This window comes from Seriola dumerili, unplaced genomic scaffold (genome assembly GCF_002260705.1).
Source record: "Seriola dumerili isolate Sdu_G_001 unplaced genomic scaffold, Sdu_1.0 BDQW01001821.1, whole genome shotgun sequence".
Taxonomy (NCBI): Eukaryota; Metazoa; Chordata; class Actinopteri; order Carangiformes; family Carangidae; genus Seriola; species Seriola dumerili.
In genome coordinates, this window is record NW_019176076.1 from 777,995 (window position 1) to 805,755 (window position 27,761).

At 41.6% G+C, this 27,761-nt stretch overlaps 1 protein-coding gene across 6 annotated transcripts; it reads left to right on the forward strand.

Moving 5' to 3' along the window:
• The first annotated feature begins 2,818 nt into the window (after positions 1–2,818).
• On the forward strand, positions 2,819–27,659 carry LOC111239009 (kinesin-like protein KIF1A). Of its 6 annotated transcripts, none has more exons than XM_022768774.1 (49): positions 2,819–3,217; positions 4,449–4,625; positions 6,394–6,467; positions 6,718–6,897; positions 7,085–7,153; positions 7,459–7,637; positions 7,830–7,941; positions 8,299–8,376; positions 8,512–8,577; positions 8,675–8,692; positions 8,795–8,873; positions 8,965–9,043; positions 9,464–9,606; positions 9,801–9,839; positions 10,985–11,184; positions 11,388–11,467; positions 12,254–12,329; positions 12,418–12,497; positions 12,584–12,690; positions 12,829–12,912; positions 13,202–13,382; positions 13,520–13,592; positions 13,782–13,872; positions 13,979–14,127; positions 14,917–15,095; positions 15,682–15,819; positions 15,960–16,078; positions 16,210–16,295; positions 16,492–16,627; positions 16,989–17,172; positions 17,257–17,347; positions 17,512–17,630; positions 17,749–17,804; positions 18,277–18,385; positions 18,520–18,586; positions 18,858–18,942; positions 19,093–19,198; positions 19,498–19,521; positions 19,663–19,777; positions 19,921–20,054; positions 20,198–20,259; positions 20,372–20,517; positions 21,106–21,294; positions 21,415–21,486; positions 22,243–22,352; positions 23,158–23,277; positions 23,419–23,611; positions 23,733–23,851; positions 24,349–27,659. In XM_022768774.1, exons 2-49 carry the CDS (start codon positions 4,520–4,522, stop codon positions 24,404–24,406), a joined length of 5,160 nt encoding a protein of 1,719 aa, XP_022624495.1. In that variant the 5' UTR covers positions 2,819–3,217; positions 4,449–4,519; the 3' UTR covers positions 24,407–27,659. The 6 variants fall into 6 exon arrangements, with proteins under 6 accessions (XP_022624495.1, XP_022624492.1, XP_022624490.1 ...); XM_022768771.1 differs by having other exon boundaries at positions 11,054–11,184; XM_022768769.1 differs by lacking the exon at positions 9,801–9,839.
• Positions 27,660–27,761: the final 102 nt, after the last annotated feature.

The window sequence follows — 27,761 nt, forward strand, 5'->3', positions numbered from 1 at the left end:
CTATGATTGTTTAGTAAGTGATGGTGAAGATGTTACACTACTGGCTCAAAGTTTTTTCCCCACACAAGATAGGTGGGTAGAAGAAATTTTTTTTTTTAACATAATTTATCTAGAAATACAGATTTTATTCTTTTCACACCAGACATCAGACCCCTCTGTGCCTGACATAAGAAATTTCCATTGGGTTTTGTAGGATTTATTTTTAACATGGCCACTACAGTGTTGATTAAGTGGCTCCTCAGTGTGGTCAGAAACACACTTTGACTGCAGGCCGTGTTGTCAACCTCTAACCACCTATGCGCGATCAGATCGTATCATGTCCTCATCTTGTTTTGGCTGCTTCACACCTGTCTTCCAGGCCGCTTCGCTGAGGCCTCGTCACTTATTAATTTAAGTGTCAAGTGTGTGCAAGGCTCTCAGGAATTCTGCACCGTTATTGTGGCTCAGCAAATGTCTCATTAGCAGAATTCCTGTACACTGATATTTCCTGATGTTTCATGCTCATTTTCACACACTTTCACCACACTTTAACACTATCTAGTTAAAGTGTGCACACAGGACTTTGAAAACATATCATGTATATATCAATTATTAGATATCATTGGAATGCTTTTTTTTTTTTTTTTAGGGATGTTAAAACTTGAAAGGAGACCCAACTCCACTCTCCAAACTGTTCAGGTCAAACATCTACATTCAGATTTTACAGTAATGTTAGAGAAAAATCCTGATGAAATGGGGATTTTGCTCTACTTTATGAATATCCTCACAATCACAGCAGGACACAAAATTTTGAAAGCTGAAAAATCAGATTTGTTATTTAACTGTTCATCAGTAAGTGAGTTTTTTTCTTTTTCTTTCATCTGTTATGTCACAGCAGGATCAGCAGAAGGTGCCCCTCTCTCAGTCTGGACTGGTCAATAATTACACCACTGGTAAATAAATGGGACTCTGTGTTACCGTCTCACTGGACTTTGCTCTGGACTGAAAACTCAAAATCTACCAAAACAGAGTAAAGGAGGAGGTGCCTGGAGGAGATTGACGAAAGGAGAGACAGGCATACATACACATCTGTCCACAGGTGGCGTCATAAAACTGTCAATAGTGCTGCTATCCACGTTCAATGATGCATTATTTGGAGTTTCTCATACTTATTAGTTATCAAGTAGTAACCCTTCCACATGATGGCACTGCAGTGTTGACACTGTATACATGGATTAAGATGTTGATTTATGATGATTCTTGTCAAAACAAGACAAAATTAATAGGTACTTTTCAAATAAACACCCACTTTCCCGGGTTGAACCTGGAAAATGGTTCTTTATTTGAGAGCGTTATCACAGTGTCACAAAGTGGAGTCAGTCCAGAAAATGTCATGTAACGTTATGTTACATATTTAGAAGAAATTGATTCATGTGTCAAAACATTAGAGCTTGAACTTGAACAGTCATGCACAATGTCTGTGTAGAGGTTTCAAAGTCTAAACAGTTACAAAAGTAGATTAAATATAATTCCCCGACAAGATCTTAAGGTGAGGTTGATTGGTCAGCCTTAAAGGTTATTTCTTGTTTTGCAATATCCAGCAAATATCCGTCTGGACAGTGAATGAGTTTTACTGGATAACTAAATCTCAACCACAAAGTCTTTTATTTACCTGTCAGGAGGCTGGTTGTGTGCTTCGGTACCTTTTGTTTGCTCACTTCAGAAAGGAAACTGCGGCCAATATTATCTGTATGTTGTGTGGTGGCTGTCTCCAGTGGTGGAAGACGAACTCAGATCTTTGACCCAAGTAAAAGTACTAACACTGCTCTGCAGGAATACTTCATGACAAGTAAAAGCCCTGCAGAGAAAGTGTTACTAAGTATAATCAGGAAAATGCACTTAAAGTATTGAAAGGAAAAATAGTCGATGCAGAGTACTTTTTTAAAATGGATTAATCTGCTGATTATTTTCTCGATTAATTGATTGGTTGGTAAAAATGGACAGACAGATTATGATGGACTTGGACAGTTTATGAGACAATGGGCTCCCACCCCTCCTATATAGGATCTCCAGACTGAAAGATACACAAGCCATTTTGTGTCTCTTTTGTTTTGTGTCTCTTTGTTGTTTCCTGTCTATTCTTGCTCATTTTGTGTCTTTCTGTAGTCACTTTGTGTCATGTCATGTTTATTTTGTGTCGCTTTGCATCTCTTTGTGGTCATTTTGAGACAATTTTGATTCTCTTTTAGTTGTTTTTAATGTCTATTTTCAATTATTTTGTGTCTCTTTGCTGGTCTTTTTGGTGGATTTGTGTCTTTTTGCATGCCTTTCTGGTGTTATGACTATTTGTGGTCATTTTTACTGGTGTTATGTCTCTGCGTCTCTTTCTGGCTGTTTTCAGGCTCTGCACTTGTTTTGCATCTCTTTTAGTTGTGTTGTGTTTCATTTAGCTTGTCTTGCATCTCTTTGCGGTCATTTTATGCCAGGTCATACTCATTTTGTGTGTTTTGTGTCCATTTCTTTTACTCATTTTGTGTTTCTTTGTAGTTGTTTGACTATAAAAATGTTAACAGTCACTTCATACAGAAACTCTGGTCTAGGGGCCCCCTGACTCCTATAGGGCCCCTGGGCCTGTTCCTTGTGGTCCCCCCATGGTTATCTCCATCCTTGCTCCTCTCCCTCTCCTCCTCTGCCTCTGTGCTGCATCGCTCTGCCTCATGGCTGCCTGCTGCGGATGATGATGATGATGCTGATGATGCTGGAGCTGATGTCACAGCCGCCCCCCCCCCCCAGCTTCCCTGCACACAGCAGCACCGCCATTTTCCTTCCTCTCAGACTAACTGACGGACAGACTGGTGGCGGGCCGCCGGAGCATCCTGCACCCATCATCCTGTTTATCCATCCGGCCCTCGCTCCTCCTGCCCCCTGTCTTCCACTCTTTTCTAATTGACGCACCGCTGTGGTCCACACTCAGCCCGCCCTGCTGCTGCTGCTGCTGCTGAAGCTGAGGCTGAAGCTGAGGCTGAGGCTGTCTCCCCTCCCTCTCTTTCCCCGGCGGATTCTCCATGTATGGATGCGCTAAGGGAAAGGATGCTGTAGGCTGACCAAAGCCAGAGAGAGACACACACAAATACAGACTGGTGAGGAGATTCGACAAGGAGGAACCGGAGGATCCTGGCGCTGTTGTGAATGGGCAGAGGATTCACCCTCTGCGGTCGACGAGTCTCGAGTTGCTGAGGTAAGACGCGGATCCTCTGAGATGTTTTTCACGGCACGGCATCGGCACTGAAGGGTGTTACGCCTTGGCGAGGAAACGAAGTGTGTGCGTGTGTTTGTAATTCTGAGGCCTTGTGTACATTAGAGGCGATAAATGAGGACGCTGCGTCAGGATGTTGAACGTTTGATTCCCCTGCTGTCAACAATTGTCTTTTAAAAAGAAACCCCAGCTAAATCCACCTTAAAAACAAATGACATCACTGTCACTGTGAATCGGCCCGGTGAACATATGAACTCAAACAGCCGTAAATGTCATTTAAGCTTTTAATAACGGGAACTGACCTCCTTTCTGACGCAGTGCTGGATGATTTGGTGTCTGTGCCGTTTATGTTTACGCGGCCTGTCTTTGAGGTGCGGCAGGCGAAGCAAGATGGAGGAGGCAATATTTACATAGGTTATAAATACTCATTCTTTACCACACATTTCTTCACGAATTCAGTATCCGTGTCCTTCACACACTTAAATGGAACTTATAATATCTTTAAAAAAAAAAAAAAACGATGTTCTGGAGCAGTTTTGTTATTCATCGGTTGAGGTTGGATGTAGATGAATGTGTGCGGCGCGCTGCCTTGAAGCAAATATACTGATAAAAAATCCACCTAAATAATCCGGTCATGGACAGAGAAAACGTAGGAGAAACAGCAGTAGTGAGAGGAATGATTATGATTGTTATAAATAAGAGAGGAGGGGGGAAAAAACGCCCGCTGCTAGTTTCATAATATGGTGTTGTTTTCTGTGGTGTGAAGCAGCGAGGAGACACCGTTTCCACCACAAGGCCCTCAGCCGTGATAAATGAGGCAAGGGGGATGATGCCCGAAAGAATAAGCAGCCATTTTACAGTAGAACAGGAGGGGATGCTGATGATCTTCCTGCAAAATGATGGTCCAGCCATTTAGTCAGCGTGGTTTAGGAGCAGTGAGTCTCTGCCTGGAGCCCAAACTGAGTGATTCAGGGCCTGAAAATGGAGGATGTGTCATGTTAAGTCTCAGCTTGGTTGCCCAGGACAACATTCCCCCTCCTCTCAGTATTGAATTCTAAAAACTATTACAAGCTATTTAGAATTTAAATGACCTCTGTTAGGTAGGCTGTTTCACCATCTTTCATGATGTAGAGGTGTAATGATACTCTGTCCTGCATGTCTGCTCCTGTCGCTGATAAATCCAACAAATACCTCTCCTCATCTACCTGTGCAGGTGCCAGGTGTGCGTCTGTGCAGCCACACGGATCTCCAGCTCTTCCGCTCGCCCACGCACCCACCTGCATCATGGCGGCGGCGTCAGTGAAGGTGGCGGTGAGGGTCCGACCCTTCAACTCCAGAGAGATCTCGAAGGACAGTAAATGCATCATTCAGATGTCGGGAAACACCACAAGTGAGTAGGAATATAATTGTGTGTTTTAGTGTGTTGGGAACAGACTGCAGAGTCGTTTGAAATGATGTGGCTGTAAAATATAAAAGCTTCATTAACACTGGTGTGGATCGGTGACTCATGTGGATCAGGTGCTGCACAGTTTGGTCAGCACACATTGTTTGAACTGTTTTGGGAGTAAAGGAAATGCACTTCAATCCTTGAGACAGAGACTGAAGTTTTCATTGATGTATTTTAATGTTCCTCTTGATTCGGTTAAAACCACCATTGTGTAGAATTGGAATATTTCCATAGGTTGGTGACTTTAAAAAGAAGTAATTGTCCCATAGTTTATCAGAGTGAAAGCAACAATTTTACCCTGGTTTGTCTAATTTTTAAATTATGAACAAAAATATTTGTAAAAGATGCTACATCACATGAAACGTTAGACATTCAGGGGCTCAAAAGAAAATGCACATTTGAATAAATGCATCATGAAATATGCTGTTATACATGTTATGTACATGCAATGCACCAAGCATATGTAGTGTGTAAAATACTGCAGTCATGTGTTCCTTCCTTTATTTATAACTTTATAGCCACTTTTTCCTTTCATAATATTCATTGTCTTTACACTCAAATACAGGATTAATCAGTGAGCAGAGAAATGTAACTGAAAACTGAGAAAACATGCACAGCACAGAAAATCCACTCGTCATGTAACTGTCCAGCCTGCTATAGCTTGAGTCACAACATGTTCACCCAGCAATGCTTTGACTCTCTGGTCCTGTTTTATTTATTTATTCATATTCCTGTGATCTACATTGAGCCAAGTTTAGCTTTTCACCTCAGATATTTGTATCGTAGGCAGCTTTGCCCCCCCCCCCCCGGCAACAAGAGTGGGCAGGGAGGCACGCAGCACGTTGGCAGCTATAGAGAGGGAAACAAAAGCTTCAGTCAGGCCTGAAGCCCGTCAGTGTGTGTAGGATGTAGCGACCGCCACAGCTCTCCGCTCTCTATCATGCGAGCTGCAGGGACCAAAAAGACCCCGTTGTTCTGGTTGAGCCCAGACTTGGGGGTCAGCTGATGCAAGTGTGTGTGTGTTTGTGCCCGTTGTGCCTGTCAGTGTTTTTAATGACCTCATTACATCCAGAGAATCGAAACTTGCATTATTTCAATTCATTACCTCCACTGACTGTGAATGTGAGCGTGTGAGTGCTCGCCGCTCTTTCCCTCCTCTTATATTTGGTGTTGTTTCTGCCTGAGCGTGTGTTTCAGCAGGACACTTCTGCTGCTATGTTGAACTTGTCTGCAGGGGGCGATACAGTGGATTCAGTCTGCAGCCAACAGAGCATCTGCTCCTGCTCACTTCTTATTTCATATTCTACTTACACTGCACCCCTCCCCTCCCTAAAAAGGGATGACTGTGCATTTAAACGTCCGGCTGTTGATACTAACTGAAGTCGAATAAGTCATCTCTGATCTGTTAGGATGTATTAAATAAGGATGGTTTGGGAATTTAAATGTATTTTATTTTATTTTATTCCGTCATAAACAACATATATATAACACACAAATATTCATTAAAAAAGAAAAGAAGAAACAAAACAAAAAACGAGGTTAAATATAATATGGGATATATAATAGGAGAGAGAAAATATTTATCACAATAATATTAAATTCAGTATGAATTAAGATATTTCCACAGTCTGGAGAGCTAACAGCGAATAGACTGATAATGATAATTATATAATAATAATAATAATAACTGATCTGTTTTCCTTTGTTTTAGCGATCCTGAACCCCAAACAGCCGAAAGAAAACAAGAGCTTTAACTTCGACTTTTCTTACTGGTCTCACACTACGGTGAGTTTCATGGCATCATTTCAGTTTTACTCCTCTCAGGAAGTAAACACGTGTGCAGTACTACTAGTCAGGTAGGAAAATGAATGACTTGCTCGAAAACGAATCGCCAATAACTACTGGAAAATAATTGATCTGAAACTTTTTGTGTGTGTTTTTCATGCCGCGTCCCGCTGTGAAAAACACTGATTGTCTGTCTGTCTGTCTGTCTCTCTCTCTCTCTCTCTCCTTCTTTCGTCTTTCGCGTGTGCAGCCTGAGGACATCAACTATGCGTCTCAGGTGCAGGTGTACAGGGACATCGGAGAGGAGATGCTGCTTCATGCCTTTGAGGGCTACAACGTGTGCATATTTGCATACGGCCAGACCGGAGCGGGCAAAAGCTACACCATGATGGGACGGCAGGAGAAAGACCAGCAAGGAATCATACCCCTGGTAATATATTGCATACAAGACAAAGGATGTAAACATTCGTAGTGAGGAAGCAAATACTCAGTTTATTTGTTAAGAGTTCATGTCGATGTGACAGAAACGCAGCCGTAATGATCTTTTGATTGATGATGTTTTTTTTTTCTCTTTAATTTCTGTCAGAATAAAATCAATCCATCCTCTTTTTTTCTAGCTGTGCGAGGACCTCTTCACCAAGATCAATGGCAGCAATAACGACAACAGCATGTCTTACTCCGTGGAGGTGAGTGATGAGTCCGCACAAGTTTGAATTTCTAAACTTAAGAATATCAAAGACCTCTTAATGAATTAAGTTCTGATCTTCTTGGACACCAATGTGAGTTTTTAAGATAAATGAAAGGAAAAAGGAATATTTCAGAGGGGCAGCCGGTCCTGTAATAATATTATTGTGTCAGATAGTCAGAAGGTAATTCACCTGATTCCTAATCTTTTATTGCCGCAGGCCAGGAGTAACCAATTAGTATTAAGAACCAATTACTACCCGATTAAATATATTTTATGACATGACTGCCTCTTTGCCTCCTCCAGGTGAGTTACATGGAGATTTATTGCGAGCGTGTGCGTGACCTGCTGAACCCGAAAAACAAAGGAAACCTGCGTGTCAGAGAGCACCCTCTGATGGGACCCTACGTTGAAGATCTGTCCAAACTAGCCGTCACCTCCTACAACGACATCCAGGACCTGATGGACTCTGGAAACAAGGCCAGGTGACAGAGCTAGCCCGAGTGTTAACGCTGGATTAACCAGTTGATCGGCGGATGTAGCCTAATAATGGGTTGTAAAGATGAACAAGATGAGTGATTTGTTTGTGGTTAAATTTGTTCCATCAGTGGATGGAATAATGATCGATGGACACATATGGATGAGTCAGCAATACGAACTTTTTTTTTTTTTTCCAGGACTGTGGCTGCTACCAACATGAACGAGACCAGCAGCCGCTCTCACGCTGTCTTCAACATCATCTTCACACAGAAGAAGCAAGACATGGAGACGGACAACACATCAGAAAAGGTTCTGACGCCGAGCTCCGCTCACAGTCACGTCTGAGATATCGCCCTGTCTAGCAGAGATATGGTTTTTCCGGCTTCTTAGAAAAACAAAATCAATAAGAACTTTCGTTTTCGTATTCTGACACTTGTCACAGCTACAGCGGAGCTGCTATGAGGCAGAAATGATTTTATTACCTTTTATGACCCGAGTCGGGCAGTCTGCCCTGCTGTTATCTGATCGACGTGTTGTGGTATTGATTGATAACCGCTCATTATTTACTGCCACTTCTCCCGGTGCAGTTTCAGGTGAAATGCACCAGGTTGTTAATCTTCTTCGTTCAGACCAGTTTTAGGAAAAATATTTTCTGTCGTGGTGCAGGTCAGCAAGATCAGCCTGGTGGACTTGGCTGGCAGCGAGAGAGCCGACTCCACCGGGGCGAAAGGAACCAGACTGAAGGTGAGAGGAAGGTTGTGGTTATGGTATTTATGCATACAGGGTGGAGAGACTTTTAATAGTAATCAAATCAAAATTTGCCCATGAATAGAGGGACAAATACGTCAAATAATTGTTAATTTATTTTTATTTTTGCAGGAAGGAGCAAACATCAACAAGTCTTTAACCACACTGGGGAAAGTTATTTCTGCTCTAGCTGAACTGGTGTGTTTTTACACTTGCCATCAAAGATATACTGCTGCAAATTCATATTTCTTGTTCTGCAAATAACAAATGTTGCTGTTTCTCTTCCAACCGTCAGGACACAGCTCCAAACAAAGTAAGCAACAACATCTACCAGAGCTTTGAAAAGGCAAATAAGATTTACTGTGTATTGTTTCAGGGTCACTAACAAATGTATTTGTGTTTATTTTGTGAGCAGAATAAGAAAAAGAAGAAGGTGGAGAGTTTTATACCTTACAGAGATTCAGTTCTGACCTGGTTACTGAGGGAGAACTTGGGTACGCAAACAAATGATTAAACTTTCTTTTTTTTACCACAACAACAATTTCCTGTGTCTGCTAAAGCTTTGTCTCATGTTGTGTCTTTTAGGAGGAAACTCTCGCACAGCTATGGTGGCTGCCCTCAGCCCTGCTGATATTAACTATGATGAAACCCTCAGTACCCTCCGGTGAGAAAAACATCAATAAAAAATCTTTGTAAAGATAATGGAAGCAGTCGTTTTTCCCTGGGGGAAAGCATTTCGAGGATACGGTCACACTTTATCCATAAGGAGATGAACAGATAAGATGTTGGAACATTTTGTGCATATATTTGCATATTTGAGGAGAAAATGGACTTTACATTATGTAGCTCAGTAGTGTTGCATCACTAATGCATCCTTATAAGAGCCTGCTGACGCTTTTGCATTTTGCACTGATTGTATAGTGTTTTTAACACGTAATCTCTGTAATATTTTATTCTCAGCATTGGACTGTACAGTGGCATCCTTCTCATTTCACATCTCATATTATCATTAGCTGGTGAATGTGATTCAGTATGCCGAGCCTTATAATCACGCGTTATAATTTCACTGCTTCTGTCCCTCCAGCTACGCTGATCGGGCCAAACAGATCCGCTGCAACGCTGTGATCAACGAAGACCCCAACAACCGCCTGGTGCGTGAGCTGAAAGAGGAGGTGGCTCGCCTCAAGGACCTGCTGTATGCACAGGGCCTGGGAGACATCATAGAGAGTGAGTGTGACATAGGGAAACACAACGGTCACTAACAGAAATGCACATATATAGGCTGACACACACACACACACACACATATGCAAACACATAAGCACAAACCTGCGTTTACAGTTCTTGTGCAGGTTTATTCTCTCTTTACATTTAAGGCAGTGTCTCTCACACACAGTCTCTTCTCTCCTCTGTCCTATCAGCGTATCGCTGCACCGGCCCCGTCATCACTGGTTTGAAATGTGTGTATAACTCTTAGCAAGCCTGCGCTTTGCAACTAATAGAAATGAATCCTGAGCCAGCCTTCCTCTTCCACCACACCAGAGACCTGACTAACTACCCCAGTTGAAGTCAGATATGACATAAATTAGATGTAAAGTATACAATGATTATTTAGAGCAACACAAAAATTACCTCTGAGGTTAAACCTTGTTGCTGTAATCCTTTAATTTTTGTCAAGAATTCTGCAAAATGGCCTCCTTTTTTCTTTTCATTAGTTCTCATTTCCATGGTAATACATGTTTTGTTTTTTTTGCTGTCTTTCTAACTTGGGAAGCTCTAACAACGTTTCTCCTTATAACACAATTTTAAATTGGCTTAAAGCTTTGCATTGTGGTCCCATGAGGACTCACTGTTTCTGCTGGGAAGCAGACAGCATCAAAGTCAGGGCTGGCATGAAACATGCTGTTTTAATGCATTTCTAAAAACCATTATTGGAGATCATGGAAGAAAGGACTGACTGGGAGGACGCCATTTTAGATTGCTGAGGAGCTCTTTTCGTTGCCTCCTGGTTCTCTGTGTGTGGAGCTAATTGAAGCTATGAGTCAGGAGCTTTGAGGCCTGCACTGCCAGGAGCTATGCTACCGAAGGCTGTGCTGAACAGTTTCGAAGACATTAAGACATGCTTCACATACAAACAAAACAAAAACAAAACAAAACAAAAAAAACTCGGGCTGTATTTGGTCATTATGCATTGTAGTGACATATATTTATTTTTTCTTTCCTTTCTCATAACATTCTCATGCTTGCGAGCTTGTCAAGTTTGTTTCTGTGTATACGAGCGTCAGAGAAAAAAAGAAGCCTCTGATCTGTAACTTTCGGTCTATTTGGCATCGGTTTGAGTTGTTCTTTTCTCTCTGTCTGCGATGGCTTTGGTAAGCAAATGACCTCTGCTTCCTTGATCCATTATTTGAGCTTTCTCTTCTTTTTTTTTTGTACTCCTCCCTGTCGTTCCCCAATTTCTTTTCCTCTTTATCCATTTTTCTGCGTGTTCCTCTCAACCCCTGATGTCTTTCCTGAATTACCCGGCGTCTGCTTGGACCTTCCCTCGTTCTGTCCTTCCTTTCCTTCCTTGCTCTCTTCCATGCAACGCCTCTCTCTCTGGCAGACCTGTGCGATTACAAGAACTTTGTGAATAATCGCCAGGCTGTCAATCAAAGGGGTGATCTCTCCACAGTGACCAACGCCATGACAGGAATGAGCCCCTCTCCCTCGCTCTCGGCCCTGTCCAGTCGCGCCGGGTCCATCAACAACCTCCATGATCGCATCTTCAGCCCGGCCAGTGAGGAGGCCATCGAGAGGCTCAAGGTAGGAAGGAACATGGTGAAATTGTTGAGGATGAAGAGTTGGGAAATGGGAGGTTAGATAATGTGCAGATATGGTGGGTGGGAATGAGATTTTCTGAGCAAAAGCAGTGAAATTTGGTGGGAGAGAAATTGATCAATTCAAGAATGAGCGGAGTCGATAATTCCAACTTGATTTTTATATATCCGTTTTAATTTCATCAACAGGAAACGGAGAAAATCATTGCCGAGCTCAATGAGACCTGGGAGGAGAAGCTGCGTCGTACTGAGGCCATTCGCATGGAGAGGTTGGTCCAAAATATTCATGCAATATTTTATGGCTTTCTAACATGTCTGTCATCCCCATGGCAATAGGGACGGTACCCGTTATTCTTTTCTGAACCTTTCGCCTGAAATCTACAGTATGTTCAACCATTTAACACCCACCTACCTTTGGGGCTGGTCCAGCCAAACTAAAACAAATGGACTGTTAGTGATTGTTAGACCTTGAAAACTTTTTGGATAGCCGGACTGTTTGGAAAGTAGGAATGCACCATATTTTGAGTCGTGCTCATGGCACGGATGTAGGGATGGAAATGTCGGTCAACGATCAGATGAATGAATCCTAACGACTTTGGTGATCCTCAGACTTTTCCTTTAGCGTCACCATGAGGTTGACAACTACCAGAGGGATTGTCATGAGACACGTTGTTCCCCTCAGGATGAACTGTAATATCTGCTGATCGTGTCATTGTCATCGGGACAAAATTGTCTAATACTTTGATTTCTGACCGAATACTACAAAACTAAAAACATTCTCATGTTTATTGTGGACACGCAGAAGTAAGTTGGTAAATATTACACCTGCTAAACATCAGAGTGTTTGCACTGTAATTGTGAGCATGTTAGCATGCTGATGTTAGCATTTAGCTTAAAGCAGAGAGCCTGTCATGGCTCTCAGGCTTGTTAAGGTTTCAGCTCTATGGCAAAAAACGTCGCTCCTAACATCCTGAAATGATACATTCTTAACAACTACAACCCTACTGTTGTCTGTAAAATCGCATGTCATGATGCCAACTGTGTGCTCTCTGCAGGGAGGCCCTGCTGGCTGAGATGGGTGTTGCCATGAGAGAAGACGGAGGCACTGTGGGTGTCTTCTCCCCGAAAAAGGTAAGGTGCTCATCACTGTGGGACAGAGGTTTGATATTTTTACAACATTTATCTGAACTCGCGCAACACTCACGATTTCTCCTTTTAGACCCCTCATCTGGTGAACCTGAACGAGGACCCGCTGATGTCTGAGTGTCTGCTGTATTACATCAAAGATGGCATTACCAAGTAAGGTTTCACTTTCCAGATTTAATCCAGATACGACGCTGCTGTCGGGGGATTTAACTCAATTTGATCATCTTATCTTCCCGCAGGGTTGGCCGTGAAAATGCCAAGACTCGCCAAGACATTGTTCTCAGCGGCCATTTTATCAAAGACGAACACTGCACCTTCAGCAGCACTACAGGCCCTCAGGGAGAAGGTAAATGCCTCACCGCTCTCCCTCTGGCTTAATATGTAAAATTATTATGTTAAGTAACATTTACATATTACAAATCAAGCCCACCATCTGTTATAGTGTATATATTTTAGATACTAGGTTTTATAAATCTTTTTTTAGGATGTGTCATCCTTGAGCCGTGTGAAGGGGCAGAGACGTATGTCAACGGGAAGAGAGTGACTTCACCCACTGTTCTGCGATCAGGTGAGTGACTGTGTTTGAAGAAAGGGAGGAAAACAAAGCACTTGCATCTAGAAGAGTTGAGATGAAGAAATGTATTGTAACACTGGGCCACAGCAAGTCTGTGGCCCAGTGTTGGGCCAAAGTCAAATCAGAAGAGCGACCACAGAATTTCAGTCACCTTGGAAAGCTTCACTTTGTTATATTGTTGCACAAGCTTTGACTTCCCTAATGTCAGCTGTTTCACCACTGTGTAACATCATCATACTATAGGGCATTTACACTTTTTTCTAATTTGAATTTTTTTTTTTAGGGAATCGCATCATCATGGGAAAGAGCCATGTGTTTCGCTTCAACGACCCGGAGCAGGCTCGCCTGGAGCGAGAGAGGACGCCGTGCGCCGAGACGCCGGTGGAGCCCGTCGACTGGGCCTTCGCTCAGAGAGAGCTGCTGGAGAAACAAGGCATCGACATGAAGCAGGAGATGGAGCAGAGGTGTGTGTGTGTGTGTGTGTGTGTGTGTGTGTGTGTGTGTGTGTGTGTGTGAAGGATGTAAAATTTATAACGATGATTGTGATTATTACATGTTGCTATTTTTTACTTACAAGTAATTATGTAATTTTCAATATCAGGCTTCAGGAACTCGAGGATCAGTACCGTAAAGAAAGAGAGGAAGCCAGTAACCTGCTGGAGCAGCAACGACTGGTGAGAGAAAGCTCCATTTGAAAACATCAAATTTGAATTCATATCGTTCCCGACATTGATGTTTTATTCCATGAAAGGTTAAAAAAAAAAAAAAAAAACAGTTTAATTTTGTATTTATTGGAAGCAAAAGCAAAATATTAGCCGACAAACTCGGCCTGGTCCTGATCTGGATCATGTGTTTTTTTTCAGGACTATGAGAGTAAACTGGAGGCTCTTCAGAAACAAGTGGACTCTCGCTACCTGGAGTCTCCTGAAGAAGAGGAGGAGCCCGAGGAGGAAGGTGATACTGTCAATTTGATCTCTTACTGGCACAAACAAGCGTCTCTCAGTTGGGCTTTTATTGGATCACATTTTCATTCACATATCAACTCTCTCGCCTCTCCCAGTGCCGTGGACGAAGCGTGAGACTGAGCTGGCTCTGTGGGCTTTCAGAAAGTGGCGTTTCTACCAATTCACGTCTCTCAGGGATCTGCTTTGGGGCAACGCCATCTTCCTCAAGGAGGCCAATGCTATCAGTGTGGAGCTGAAGAAGAAGGTGGGACGTTAGAAAATATCGTCCTTATTCAGCACAGTGACAGATGTCATGTGTTATGTGTTTAGTGTTGGGTAAACATATGACAGATTTTTCTAAAAAACGGAATTCGGATCCACTTCCAGAGGCAGCACTAACATCTGGTTGTTGTTGTTGCCTCCATAAAATCATTATAGTCTTCTCGCACCAGTGGAGATGAATCATTTTTTAAAGTCAAATTTATTTCAATGTGACTCTGGTGCTCTGAAGGCAGAGTGAAGTGTATGAAGTGTCTGCCGGGGGCCATTGTGTATTTAATTGGATTTGCATCAATGCGAGACTCTCGAAAAATAATTGATTGTCTGGACGTGCCGCAATGATTTAGCTCCGTGAGTCATTAAAATCTAACATACGGTGCAATACACTAAAAATACTGATGCCCCTCTGTCTAGCTTGTAAAAGCTGGCATGAATATGAAGATGTACAATATTTTTGATGGAAATTAAACTTTACTGCTTAATGTCTCGGCAAGTTATTGATTTCAACCAGCCCCCCAAGCTGTATGTTGTGTTACAATCAGCAGAAGATCAAACTTATGATGTGTATTATCGCTATGAAATCCCTCTGATGAAGCAGCACCTGAGTTTAATGTCTTACTTGTAAAAACAGTTTAATGAACTTAATCTGACCATATCTGACCTCTTCTTTTTGTGGTGATAGCATATATAGGAATCCTCATTTGATTTCACAGATACGACACAGCAGAACAATAACAAGCAGTCACTCATATTTCATGCCTCGTGTCGTCCACAGGTGCAGTTCCAGTTCGTCCTGTTGACGGACACCCTCTACTCTCCTCTGCCGCCTGACCTGCTGCCCCCCTGCGTGGCCAAAGAGAGAGAGAGGCGACCTTTCCCCCAGACCATCGTAGCCGTTGAAGTCCAGGATCAGAAGAACGGAGCCACGCATTACTGGACTCTGGAGAAACTCAGGTATCAGGGATCTGTCATTAGAATGGTGGACACGTGGTTAAAAGCTGATTCAATGGTCAAGATTTTTTTCATTTATGATTGTTTAAAAACATTTTGGAGTTCATATCCTTACAATCCAATACAGAGTATATGAATACCTATACACTGAAATAGAATACATAAAACTTCAAAAGAGCTACGATTATAGATGTGTGCAAAATAAGAAGCCGCATCCCTGGTTTGCGTCCTGCCGGAGACCTTTGCATGCCAATCTCTCTCTCCCTTTATTTTCTGTCATCTGTCTACTGTGTCTCTCTAATAAAGACACAAAAATAGAAAAAATACAATATATTCCACAAAAGCTATGATACTAAGAAATGCAAAAAACCATGTCATCCTTTAGAAAGGTGCTCTATTGCCATTTGGTGTCTTTACAAAATACAGTAAGAGTATTGTAAAACAACATGTTAGGATCTTTTAAACATATTACGGGTTCCTGTCTGTCTTTCACACTAGCCAGGAGCTTCCCTGTGTTGTGTCCTGGTTGATCCAGTGGTTAGGCTCACCCTCAGCATGTGTTTTTTTTTTTTAATACTGCCCCCTGCAGGCAGAGGCTGGACCTAATGAGAGAAATGTATGACCGTGCGGCAGAGCTCCCCAGCAGTGCTGTGGAGGACTGTGACCACGCCCTGACCGGAGGCGACCCCTTCTACGACCGCTTCCCCTGGTTCCGTCTTGTCGGCAGGTCGGTCACCAACTAAACACCATCAGGCTCCATTCCTCTCCTTGAGGCAGCATTCATTTAAATCCCACTCTTTTATTGCACAATAAAACACTTGCCAAAAGTGAAATGCCCTCATCACTCCCTTTCTTTCTTCCCCTCAGGGCTTTTGTGTACCTGAGTAACCTGCTGTACCCGGTGCCCCTGGTGCATCGCGTGGCCATCGTCAGCGAGAAAGGAGAGGTGAAGGGCTTCCTCAGAGTGGCAGTGCAGGCCATCTCGGGTAAGAAAGAAAAAAAAAAAAAAAACCAAGGCTGAGTATTTGTATTAACACAATCAGCTGCTGTTGAGCAAGTCATTATAGCTGTTGTGAAATGATCGTAACACTTCGTCTCACATCGTGTCTCTCTTCAGCCGACGAGGAGGCCCCTGATTACGGTTCTGGTGTGAGGCAGTCAGGCACTGCCAAGATCTCCTTTGAAGACAAGCAGTTTGAGAAGGTACTTCAGTAGTGATTCCTAATGGTTTTCTCTGAATGTGTCCTAAACAGCAGAAAGTCAGATATAATGTAAGTCATTAAAGTCAAACATCATTTAAGAGAAGAGAGGAAATGGTTGGAATATGAATTTCCGCATGTAGATTATAACATCTGATGTAAATGGGGCCTGAGCTCACTGTTTCGCGGTCTTGTTTCAGTTCCAGACCGAGTCGTGTCCTGGCACTCTGTCGCACTCCAACACCTCCCAGGAGGAGCTGCGCATTGTGGAGGGGGAAGGCCAAAACGCTGAGATAGGAATCTCTGCAGATGAAGTCAACAACAACACGTGTGCAGGTGAGAGGAGATCTGTGCAGGACATGGAAATCATGCTGGTCTGTCAATCTCGCCCGTGTGAAAAAGTGATATGTTTTCAAGGCTCTGAGATCTAAAACAAAAGTATTAAATCCGAAATGAAGAACTCCATGCCAAATTATTGGTAAAATATTTGTCTTTTTTTGTAACACATTGTACAGTATGTTTCCACTGACATACGTTTGTTGAAAAGGAACCAAAATCCCAGTGTTCATTTCTCTATACACACCCAGCTTTTACAAGGTTAAAAGGTCACACATTCATATATTTCATCGCTGACTCACGTAATGTTACTGCAGTGCTACCATCCATGTTTCTATGCGTCTTCCTCTCTCTCATGTAGCCACCCTGGAGATTCCCAGCAGCCCAGTGAAGAGCTTGGGTCTGGGTCTGGATCTTCCTCTGGACCTCTCTCCAGAGAAAGCTCTGTCCCACCTGAAGATCGGCAGCACCTTCACCTTCAGAGTCACCGTGTTACAGGCCTCCAGCATCTCAGCCGAGTACGCCGACATCTTCTGCCAGTTCAAGTGAGTGAACAAGTAACAGTAATTGTGGTTTGAGCATGAGGGTGGGTTGGTTGAAACAGAGAGTGACGTCTTCTCTCATTTCAGCTTCATCCACCGTCATGACGAAGCTTTCTCCACTGAGCCGCTGAAGAACACCGGCAGAGGACCTCCGCTGGGCTTCTACCACGTACAAAATGTGAGCACTGAACTCTAAATTCACTCCTATTGTTAACAAATATTAATACTATTGCAATATTTTTTTTACTTTTCTTTTAAAACACTTTCTTAGCTATCAACAGGCTGCTCCGACAGTTGTTTGAAGGGTGTAGTTGTAGTTTCATTCCTTCTTTCCACTGTCAGATCACAGTGGAGGTGACCAAGTCCTTCGTGGAGTACATAAAGACTCAGCCCATCGTCTTCGAGGTGTTCGGTCACTATCAGAAACAGCCCTTCCCTCCGCTCTGCAAAGACCTGATCAGGTCGGGAAGACGTTTGAACTTTAATTTCCTCCAGCTGATGACTAACTGTGAGCTAATGTTTTTATTAGATGAGAAGAAAGTTTTCCTCATGTTCTGGTTTCCCTGTCACGTCTTTTAGTCCGCTGAGACCTTCCAGGAGGCAGTTCCCCAGGGTGATGCCCTTATCCAAACCAGGTTAGCAGTTTCTATGAGTATATGAAACATCATTATTTATCCATGATGTGTAATTTATTTTATTGCATTCCACCATCTTTGATAAGTAGGTTTTTTTTTAGACTTAGGGCTGATAATTTGCTGTAATCGACAATTTATATCAAATCTATATAAGTCAAGCTCCCTTCATTTAAATTCAACAAAATTCTTTGCTCATATCACAGTGGAAACTATCAATCATCAATCATTCAATAAATGAGGGGGGGTCTGCAACACCCACTGACTCTAAAGCCTCTTGAGGCAAATTGGTGATTTGTGATATTGGGCTGTATAAATAAAACTGACATGACTACAAATGGTGACGCCTAACTCTACAACCTGCTTTGTCTTCCTCACCAATGCTTTGTCTTTAATCTGATTTTCAGTTCAGCTCAGTCTGGTAGACGTTGTCCTAGTCTGTCACACATTGATCTGTTCTCTCGTCATTCCTCAGTGCCGGCCACAAAGCTCAGCACTTTGACTCGCTCCACTGCGGGACCATGTCACGCCAAATATGACCTCATGGTGTTCTTTGAGATCTGTGAGCTGGAGGCCAACGGAGAGTGAGTCATATCTTTTATTAGTTGTGTTGCCGCTTTGATAAAACCAAGAGACGCAATAGACCACATACATAGAGATACTGTTGTTCCATTACTGCAGTATCAGTTTAATATATTTGTTATTTCCCTGTCTCCAGCTACATCCCCGCTGTTGTTGACCACAGAGGTGGGATGCCCTGTCACGGCACGTTCCTCTTACATCAGGTCTGACCACGTTTCACCAAATTCCCATCATGTTTCCCTGAAGGCATATCAATACGCTTCATAGTGTTCAGTGTCCGTAGATCATATGAGAAGCTTGGGATCAGTGGCTTTCCAGATTTTCTTAGTTCTATTTAACAGCAGCAATATAGTGTGAAAACTTATTTAAAAAAATCACGCTCTTTTATCTTAGCATGAAATACATTTATTTCCACCACTGTAAACTCTAGTAACAAAGATCCGGTTTGCGTCCCATCTTCTCTCGACTCCACAGGGCATTCAGAGGCGGATCACAGTGACCATCGCTCATGAAACAGGAAATGATATTGAGTGGAAGGAGGTGAAGGAGCTGGTCATTGGTGAGTAATGAGCAAAATTCAAAAACTTTGGCAAAGTCCCTGAGAAATCAAAAATAATTCTTTAATTGTATTTTTTTTATTTATTTTGATTTTAATTTTGAATAAGGTTGTGTCACTGAAATAATCTCATCATGATTTGTTTGACTTCAGGTCGCATTCGAAACACTCCAGAGGCTGATGAGACCATCATAGACCCCAACATCCTTTCCCTCAACATCCTGTCCTCTGGATACTTCTGGCCTAAACATGACGACAAGTACACGTCTAGCTTCACTTTTTAATTTTTTTTATCTTGTATTTTACTATGTTCCACTTTTTCACTTTTTATTTTTTTTTATATCATGCAGAGAGATCAGTTGCTTTGTTTAGGGATTTTTTCTTTTTTTTTTTTTGCATTGCCTGAACATGCCTTTTTATAATCAAATCTTAATTTTGCTTCAATGCATTTTTCAGTTTGCATGCATCAGTATTGTTTGCTGAGTTTAAACTTTTAACAGCTGCAGTTAAAAGTTTCTAACTCCTGTCCTTTTTCTCTTTATTCTTTGTTAATGCCAGCGTCTCCTTGGGAGTTGATCATAGGTATAATGACAATCATTTTTTTATCTTTTCAATTATTGTTTCTGATAACACAGTTCTCTGGGGTTTTTTTTTGTTAGGTTGACTCTTTCCTTTTTAAAAACCATGCACATAGATGATGGTGTTTTGTTTTTCTCATGCCAGAACTTTCTACCGATTTGAGGCAGCATGGGACAGCTCCATGCACAACTCTCTGCTTCTGAACAGAGTCACTCCCTACGGGGAGAAGATCTACATCACCCTCTCTGCTTATCTTGAGGTAATCGAGATTATTCTTCATTTTCATTTTTTTCTCATGAATATTTATTCAAAACTGAGAGCAGCTCAGCCACACTGTAACCAGACAGTTTGCACTCATGTGAATGGATTCTCATTTGTTAATTTCCTATGTATTTTAACTAGATGGAGAACTGCACTCAGCCAACAGTGATCACCAAAGATTTCTGCATGGTGTTTTACTCCCGTGACACGAAGCTGCCGGCCTCCCGCTCCATCAGAAACCTCTTCAGCACCGGCTGCCTCCGGCCCTCTGAGAGGTGCAGATTCATTGATTCATACAGTCTGAATCTGGATGACAACATCTGTTTATACGACGGTCTTTTAAAATGTAAATGTTGTTTAATTGGCAACTACCTCCCTTTCGAATGCACTGTTGAAATGTTGCCTCTCTCCATCTCAGTAACCGTGTCACAGGAGTCTATGAAGTCACTCTCTGCCATGTGGCGGACAACGGAAGTCCAGGTGAGATGGGAATAAAACTAAGAAGAATCATGCATAAAAAAGATATCTCAAACATGATTTGTTGTGTTTTGTCAGGCTAAAGGTGTGGACTGTTTTTCTTCTTTCTACTCAGGAATGCAGCGTCGTCGCAGGCGTGTGCTGGACACCTCGGTGGCCTACGTCCGAGGAGAGGAGAACCTGGCTGGATGGAGGCCTCGCAGTGACAGCCTGATCCTTGACCACCAGTGGGAGCTGGAGAAACTCAGTTTACTGCAGGAGGTCAGTTTGTAGACTGAAGAGGTGACACATAGAAAAGACAAGTTCGGAAAGTGTTTTTAGTGGAATAGGTATGGTTTATTATAGCCTCACAAAATCAGTCTAAATTTAGATTCAAGCTCAGTCTTGCTACAAGCAACCGGACGCCAGGCAAGTCACCAAATTGTTACAGTCCTGTGAAAACCATGTATATCCAAAACTTCACATTTTCATGAGGAAAAAAACAGTTTTGTGGTAATGCATTTTCCTGATAATCCGCTTTTTTTAATAGTTTATTTAGCTCAGAAATTAACACAACTTCACTGGACAGTAACAGAATGATGATTTATTTAAACCAGGTGTTTTAGATGTGAAAATGAAGGATGACTCTGTAAACACATGACCTAGCATCAGATTACCTGTATACAGAAACTACAGTTGGTGGATACTTCACAGAAAGTTGACGGTGGCAGAACAACTGTGATAGTTTAGTTTGAAAATTGGAAGCAAAGAAAAACAATAAAATGAGCAAGTGATGCATTCATCTACTCTGGTGTAAGATGCAAAGGAGATTTCTTGTAAATCATCATGTGCATGTGCCTGTGGTTTTAGGTGGAGAAGACCAGGCACTACCTGCTGCTGAGGGAGAAGCTGGAGGCGACTCTGCAGGCGGGACAGGAAGCGCTCTACAAGAGCAGCGACATCAGCGACTTTGCAAAGAGTCCCGTCCTCAGCCACAGTCCCAGCAACAGCCCTGCCCTCGAGAGCCCCAACCAGAGGCAGAGGGAGCTGGCTGCCAAGGTGACTGCTGCTTTCTGAGTCCTCCAGAACTTTTGTCTTAGCTTATCTTATATTCAACATCATCTGTAAAAAAAAAAAAAAAAAAAAAAAAAAAAATCTTCTTCACTTTCCTCTCTTTAGTGTCTGCGTCTGCTGATGCACACCTTCAACAGGGAGTACAGCCAGGTGAGCAGCAGTGCCAGTGAGAGCAAGGTGAGCCCCAGCCTAGGCCCTCTAACCCGGCCCAGTAATCCTTCTGAACCTAACATTTACTTGCTGTACCCTCGCAAAATATTTAAGCCCCGCCCTTCACCCTCCCTCATTCAAGTCATTCAATCATTTGTTGAGCACATATTTTTGTCTTTTTAACATTTCTTTCTTCCTCATCCCGTCTAATTTCATATCACTCACTTCTGTTAAACTTATGTTTTCCGTCTTCATAATCACTCAGTAGATGTTGGTTAAATCTTATTCACTAGTAATTCTCAGAGTTTGTTTGAATGAGCTGCATGAGACATAGTAATTGTCATACTGTCTATAAAAATCCATGTAGCCATATTTCATCCCTCAAAATAATTTAGTATCCGCTCCTTTTTTTTCCCTGCCGACCTCATCCCTCACTGCCCCCCCCTCCTCAGAAACTGCGAGGCTTCCACTAACCTGATCTTACTCCTGCATGTCCTCTTTAACATATTAATCAGCGAGGGGCTCTTAGACATAATGAGGATTTGTGTTACACATTGGTACAGAGATGGTTCTGCAGTACATTGCTAGAAAATGACAAATTGTCTGACTTGAGTTGTTTTCTGAATGCATGTCTGTGTTGTACGTGCTTAATTGTTTGCTGGTATGTTTTGTCTGTATCTGTGTCTGTCCCTCGTGTCTTGTGTGTGTTCTTCTCTGTGCATGATTTGTTGTGTGTGTGTGTGTGTGTGTGTGTGTGTGTGTACATGTGTGGGTGTGTTTTAGCTTTCTGAGATGTCTGCATCACTAATGAGGGAATCGTCATCGTCTGGACTGAGCACGCTCACTCCATCCTCTACCTGCCCGTCACTGGTTGAGGGACACTATGATATCAGGTATATACATGCTCTTACCCTTCACAGTATCAATTTAATTCAGTGCGCTGGTTAGTTTAGTTTGAAGTTAGCTTCTTACTTCGCTCCAGTGTTTCCCAAGACAGTGTCATGGTTTACAGGACTGAAGAAAACATTTACTCAAAACAAACTGCTGTTTGTTGGTGCCTCTGTAAATGCCAAATGTTTCCTTTTCTGAAGCAGATTTTTTTTGCAGGAAAACTAAGATCCCCTAGGAAGCAGTTAAGACTTTAAAATCTTAAACTAAGTTGCTATAGATCAAATCACTCTTGAATGGTGTCAGTTACTGTTGCGCTTCCATATAGGTGGACTTGCAAGAGAAAGTTTGAAAATTAAAGAATAGTAAAATCAATGCAGCAGAGGACCAAGATACCCTGACTTTTAACCATAGTATAAGTCAAGCCCATAAAGCTCTGGATCCTATATTTCCCATGATGCAACACAGTAGCGCATTTCATTAGACCCTCTCTGTCAGTTTAATCCTTGTTTCCTCAACACTTCACAGACATCATCACAGTTATTTTCTCATATTAATTTTCACTTTGAAGTGTTGGTAGTACTGCACATGACAAATGAAATGTTCCCATTTAAACCGACATGTGCATAAGAAGAGTGAGACATTATGGGTTATTGCTTAAACTGTACCTGTTTGATTGATAAGCCATTATTGGTAGAAACTTCACTTTCACTTAACTTTTAAATGTGTTGTGAATAACTCCAGGAATTGACTTGGTTAAACCGTGGTTCCTTTTTGTCACATTATGAACATGTTGTTTGTGTTGTGAAGACACACTGAACCCAGTTCAGGAGCATCCACCCCAGATCTGGACCCGTACAGCCCAGTGGACAGAAAGAAAGCTCTCAGAGGATGCACCTTTGTTCCTGACATACAGGAGATTCGTGTCAGGTCAGACTACACACACACACACACACACACACACACTGTACTTAACTGTTTTCATTTAGGGAATAAGCACAATTTAAGAGCAGTTGTGGTCACGTTTTTCTCATTCTGACATAACCATAGTATTTCTTTCATCATATGCAGCCCCATTGTGTCAAAGAAAGGCTACTTGCACTTCCTGGAGCCCCACACCAGTGGCTGGGTGAAACGCTACGTGGTGGTGCGCAGGCCCTACGTCTACCTGTACCGCAGCGAGAGGGACAGCGTCGAGAGAGCTGTCATCAACCTGTCATCTGCAAAGGTGGAATACAGTGAAGACAAACAGACCTTACTGCGGGTATGACTGAGCTTCAGTTCAATAGTCAAACTGATTTCTGAATTGAAAAAAACAAAAACAAAACAGTAACTCTGTGAACCTGAATGAACTTTAGTAACCTCAGGGTTTTAAATGTCTCCAGACTCCCAACACATTTGCTGTGTGCACTGAGCACCGTGGGATACTGCTGCAGGCCACCAATGACAAAGAGATGCATGACTGGCTGTACGCTTTCAACCCTCTGTTAGCTGGCACCATCAGGTGGGTGGAGGTGAAACTGTCGAGGAAAAATCCAACCAAAAAAAACAACACAGACTGTTGGTTTAACACATTTTTAATATAACTGCAGTAATCCTTTCACAGGTCCCATTTTTCCTAGAAAGAAAATGAAATATGTTAATGATGACAATGTTGTCCGGAAAGGACTTTGTGTTTGACACTAATTTCTTTGCATATAGAGGTGTGTTAGATTGGCAGACTTAGCTTAGTGGCCAGAAACATGACTGCAAATAAATGATGATGTTTGCTTTGTAACAGTGGGATGTGTAAATAACATGTTTTCTAACAACTTCGCTACATCAGCTTAAAAGATGATATATTGATGTTGTCCTTGCAACTAGTTATTGCTTTTCCAGGAAAATTCCTAGAAAATTATTAGAAAATAACCGGACTTGTAAAATTAAGTGTTTTCATCACTCCTTTTTTATGCATTGTACTATATATATGTTTTTTTACCTTACTTCCCCATTTCCCCTCAGGTCAAAGCTCTCCCGGAGAAAGTCTGTCCAGTCGGTCCCGCCTGCTCAGAGGATGTGAGAGGTGAACCAGCCTGGTGGGAAACAAAACAAAACAAACAAAACAATTCAATCCAAAAGCTCTGCTCACCATCCTGCTCTAATGAACATTGACCATATAAACAAACTTATACATAAAACCATTCAAATACCCTTGTAAATTACTTCACTCAGTCGCTCATCCCAAACCCCAACAAAACCGTCCCTTCTCTCTTTTTGCAGTCGACACCTCAAACCCTGCATGGTGTGCTCCCTCCTGACCATTAGAAGAATACATAAGAAAAACTAACCACCCAAACATGTTAATTAACTTACCTTTTCTGGGCATTTGGACTAGTTCTGATGAGTTTTCATATACGTGTAGATATGTCATCTGTGAGGCCACCATATCCCTGTAGAGAGTTATAATGTGCTCAGTCCCTCCTTCATCTATCATAACTGAAAGTAAGTCCCAGTTGTAAACCAACCATCCATGTATTTCTAATTAACGCCATCAGGTGAGGGGGAACAAGAAAACATCAAACCGGATGTTTCTCTGTGTAAAGTGTGTTAAGTGCAGGGATGACAGCTCCACATGCATCCATTCTACAAATAGTGTACATTACCTCAGTTTGGAATGGCTTGGTGCTCTACAGCATAGAGTATTTGTTTCTCTGCAGAGGTTTCAGATAGCAAACAGATCAGTCATTTTAACACTGAAGTAGCATGAGGAGGGATTTCTTAGGACAAAGGGGTAAGTTGTACCTGTGTTGTTTTTTTTTTTTAACTGGTTCAATGAAAACTGAGTTCGTTGGCTAGACTAAGGCAAAAATAATCCACAATCAGGAGAGATAAGTCATGTCCTTGCCTTGTTCTTGATATGTGCTTTTTTTCCCATGCCCATGAGGGAAAATATTACTTATTGTTGCGATCCTAGGTTCTCTGCACTGTTATTTGTGACAGGACCACTGACCAGTTTTGCTGCATGGCACTTTATTGTCTTTATTGAGTTAATGTCTTGTGTCATTTACTCAGTTGTTTTAACCAAAGCACTGTTGTCTTGTTTTAATTGTTTCAAACATTGTCCACGGTGCAGTTGTGTTAGCAGACAGTTTTTAAGAATAACTGGATGTTAAATAGTTTGACATTTGAGAAATCTGCCAATTTGCTTTCTTACTGAGAAAGATAATAAGATAAATACTACTACTAATACCCCCAGCTGTCAGCTATCTTAGCTTAGCTTAGCTTAGCCTAGTTTGGCCAGAAACAGGGGTGATCAGCTAGCCAGGCTCTCTCCATAGGTAATAAAGTCTACGTACCAGACAAGTACTTTTAAAGCTCAGTAAGATGTAGAGATTTTGTAGGGAGGTATGTGCTGAACTATTTCCTGGCAGTGTGCAGAGACTTCAAAGACACAAACAAATGAGTTACAGTGTGTTAATCAATGAGCTTTAGAGGTGTTGGTAGCAGTTTCCCTGTGTTTCTTTATGCTAAGCTAACCGTCTTCTCAGTACAAACCCAAGAGTACCATCCTGGAAAGGAAGCGGCCATATTGATTGATTGAGTGTTGTACCAAGTTTCCTTCCCTGGTCATATGCATAACCTCTACATCTTCTCACCTAACTTCTTGCAAGAAAGCAAATAAGTGTATTTTTCAAAATAATTTCTTTAAACTAATCAATTCTACATAAATTGAGTTTTATATTCATTTATATTATATTCTAAATTGATGTTTTATATGGTAAATACACAAGGAGGACAACTGTACTGTATGCCTGTTGTTAGATTTGTAGAAAATAAGCACTTCTTCTGTCTGTTATGGGCCAGCAGAGTTGTTACATTAAATGAGTTTACTATTTAAATCTCCTAGTAGCTAAAGGGAAAGTTGTAAATGATCCTGGACCTGTAATCTGTTGAGGGCAGTTGCTTTGAGCGGGCAAGAGCGTTGCCCACGCACCAGATAGTGCCTCCCTTTCTTCACCTCTTTTTCTTCCTCCTCCATCATTGTCTTTAACATCTTTAACACTAAAGTTAGTTACATGTGTTTATAAGAGTAAGCTTTTATGTAGAGTAGTAGTAGTAGATGCTATGGATCTTTTGTTTTTATATTGATGATCTATGTCAATGTTTTGGAGAGTGAATATTATCAATGATGCTACATGGTATGTTGGTATAGCCTGTCACAGTACAGCGCAGCGTATATCTCATTATCATTGACTCTAAATGTCGCATTTTGAAGGAATTCCCCTCTTAGCTTTTGTACTGTAGGTGCTAGATATTTGACAGCCTGATGCTTGTGTCAGAAACCAGTACAGTATGATTAGCTTTGGTGTTGTTATGACATTTATGTCAAGGATGGTTTCTAGTTGCTTTTAGTTTTTATACTTTTACTTTTTACTTGTTCCATTTTGCACTGTACCAAGATGACCCTGAATGTTGGTCTTTGATAAATATTATCAGTGGAAGAAAATACTTATCTAAAAAATAGCTTGTTGTTGCTATTATTATGTATGTTTATCGTGTTATTTGCATTTAAAGGAATATTATTCATATCTGTTCACTCTAGAGAAGAACAACTTCTTCATTTGTAAATCTTATACCAAAGACGTGGTCAGCCAACCATTTCGACTTTCTCATGTTCCTCAGATTATGATCTGGTTATTGCCAAATCTGACTATCAGCTATCAGAAAGTATTTAGGACTCTTTATGCCACAGGCCAACCAACCTGCTGGGCAGTGCAGCCTAATACTTTAAAAATCTGACTAATACAAAGGTTATATTTCACACTTCACTTAGGATTTTTGCTGTTTGTGGACTCTTTGTTTTGATCATATTCTGTCTGAGCAACGAATTCAGTGTAATTACATCATTTTAGGTCGTCTTGGTACAATCCACTTTATTTGTTTGGTAAAATGCTTATAGGTATATTATGTATGCTGTCTGCTGGAACAGAAGACAAATGGAAAGTTTTATTTATAAAGTTTTGAAGGACAGATTGTGTCCTTATGATATATTGCACTCATGCACAAAGCATCTTTATTTGATATGATTTCATATGATGATGTTTTAAGAATGTACGGAAAAGACTGGTTTGCGTTTAAAAACATTACGGCCCTGTCCTGAGAGGAGGATGAGATTAGATTCTGAAACTGTGCCATTTTCGCTTCAGCAATCAAACCACCAAGAACACTGCACCAAATTTTATTGATTGTTTTTTAGTTTACAACTGCCAGATGAAGTGCAATGCCTCCAATCCTAATAGTTCAAGGGTATCGTGTTAAAAAAAAAAAAAAAGCGAGACAGTTTTAGTGCACTGGCCAATAATTGTAGAAAAGTAAATGAGTTGATTATTTCATATTCGGCTGCTTTTTAATTGTCATAGCTCTGGATCGAAGCA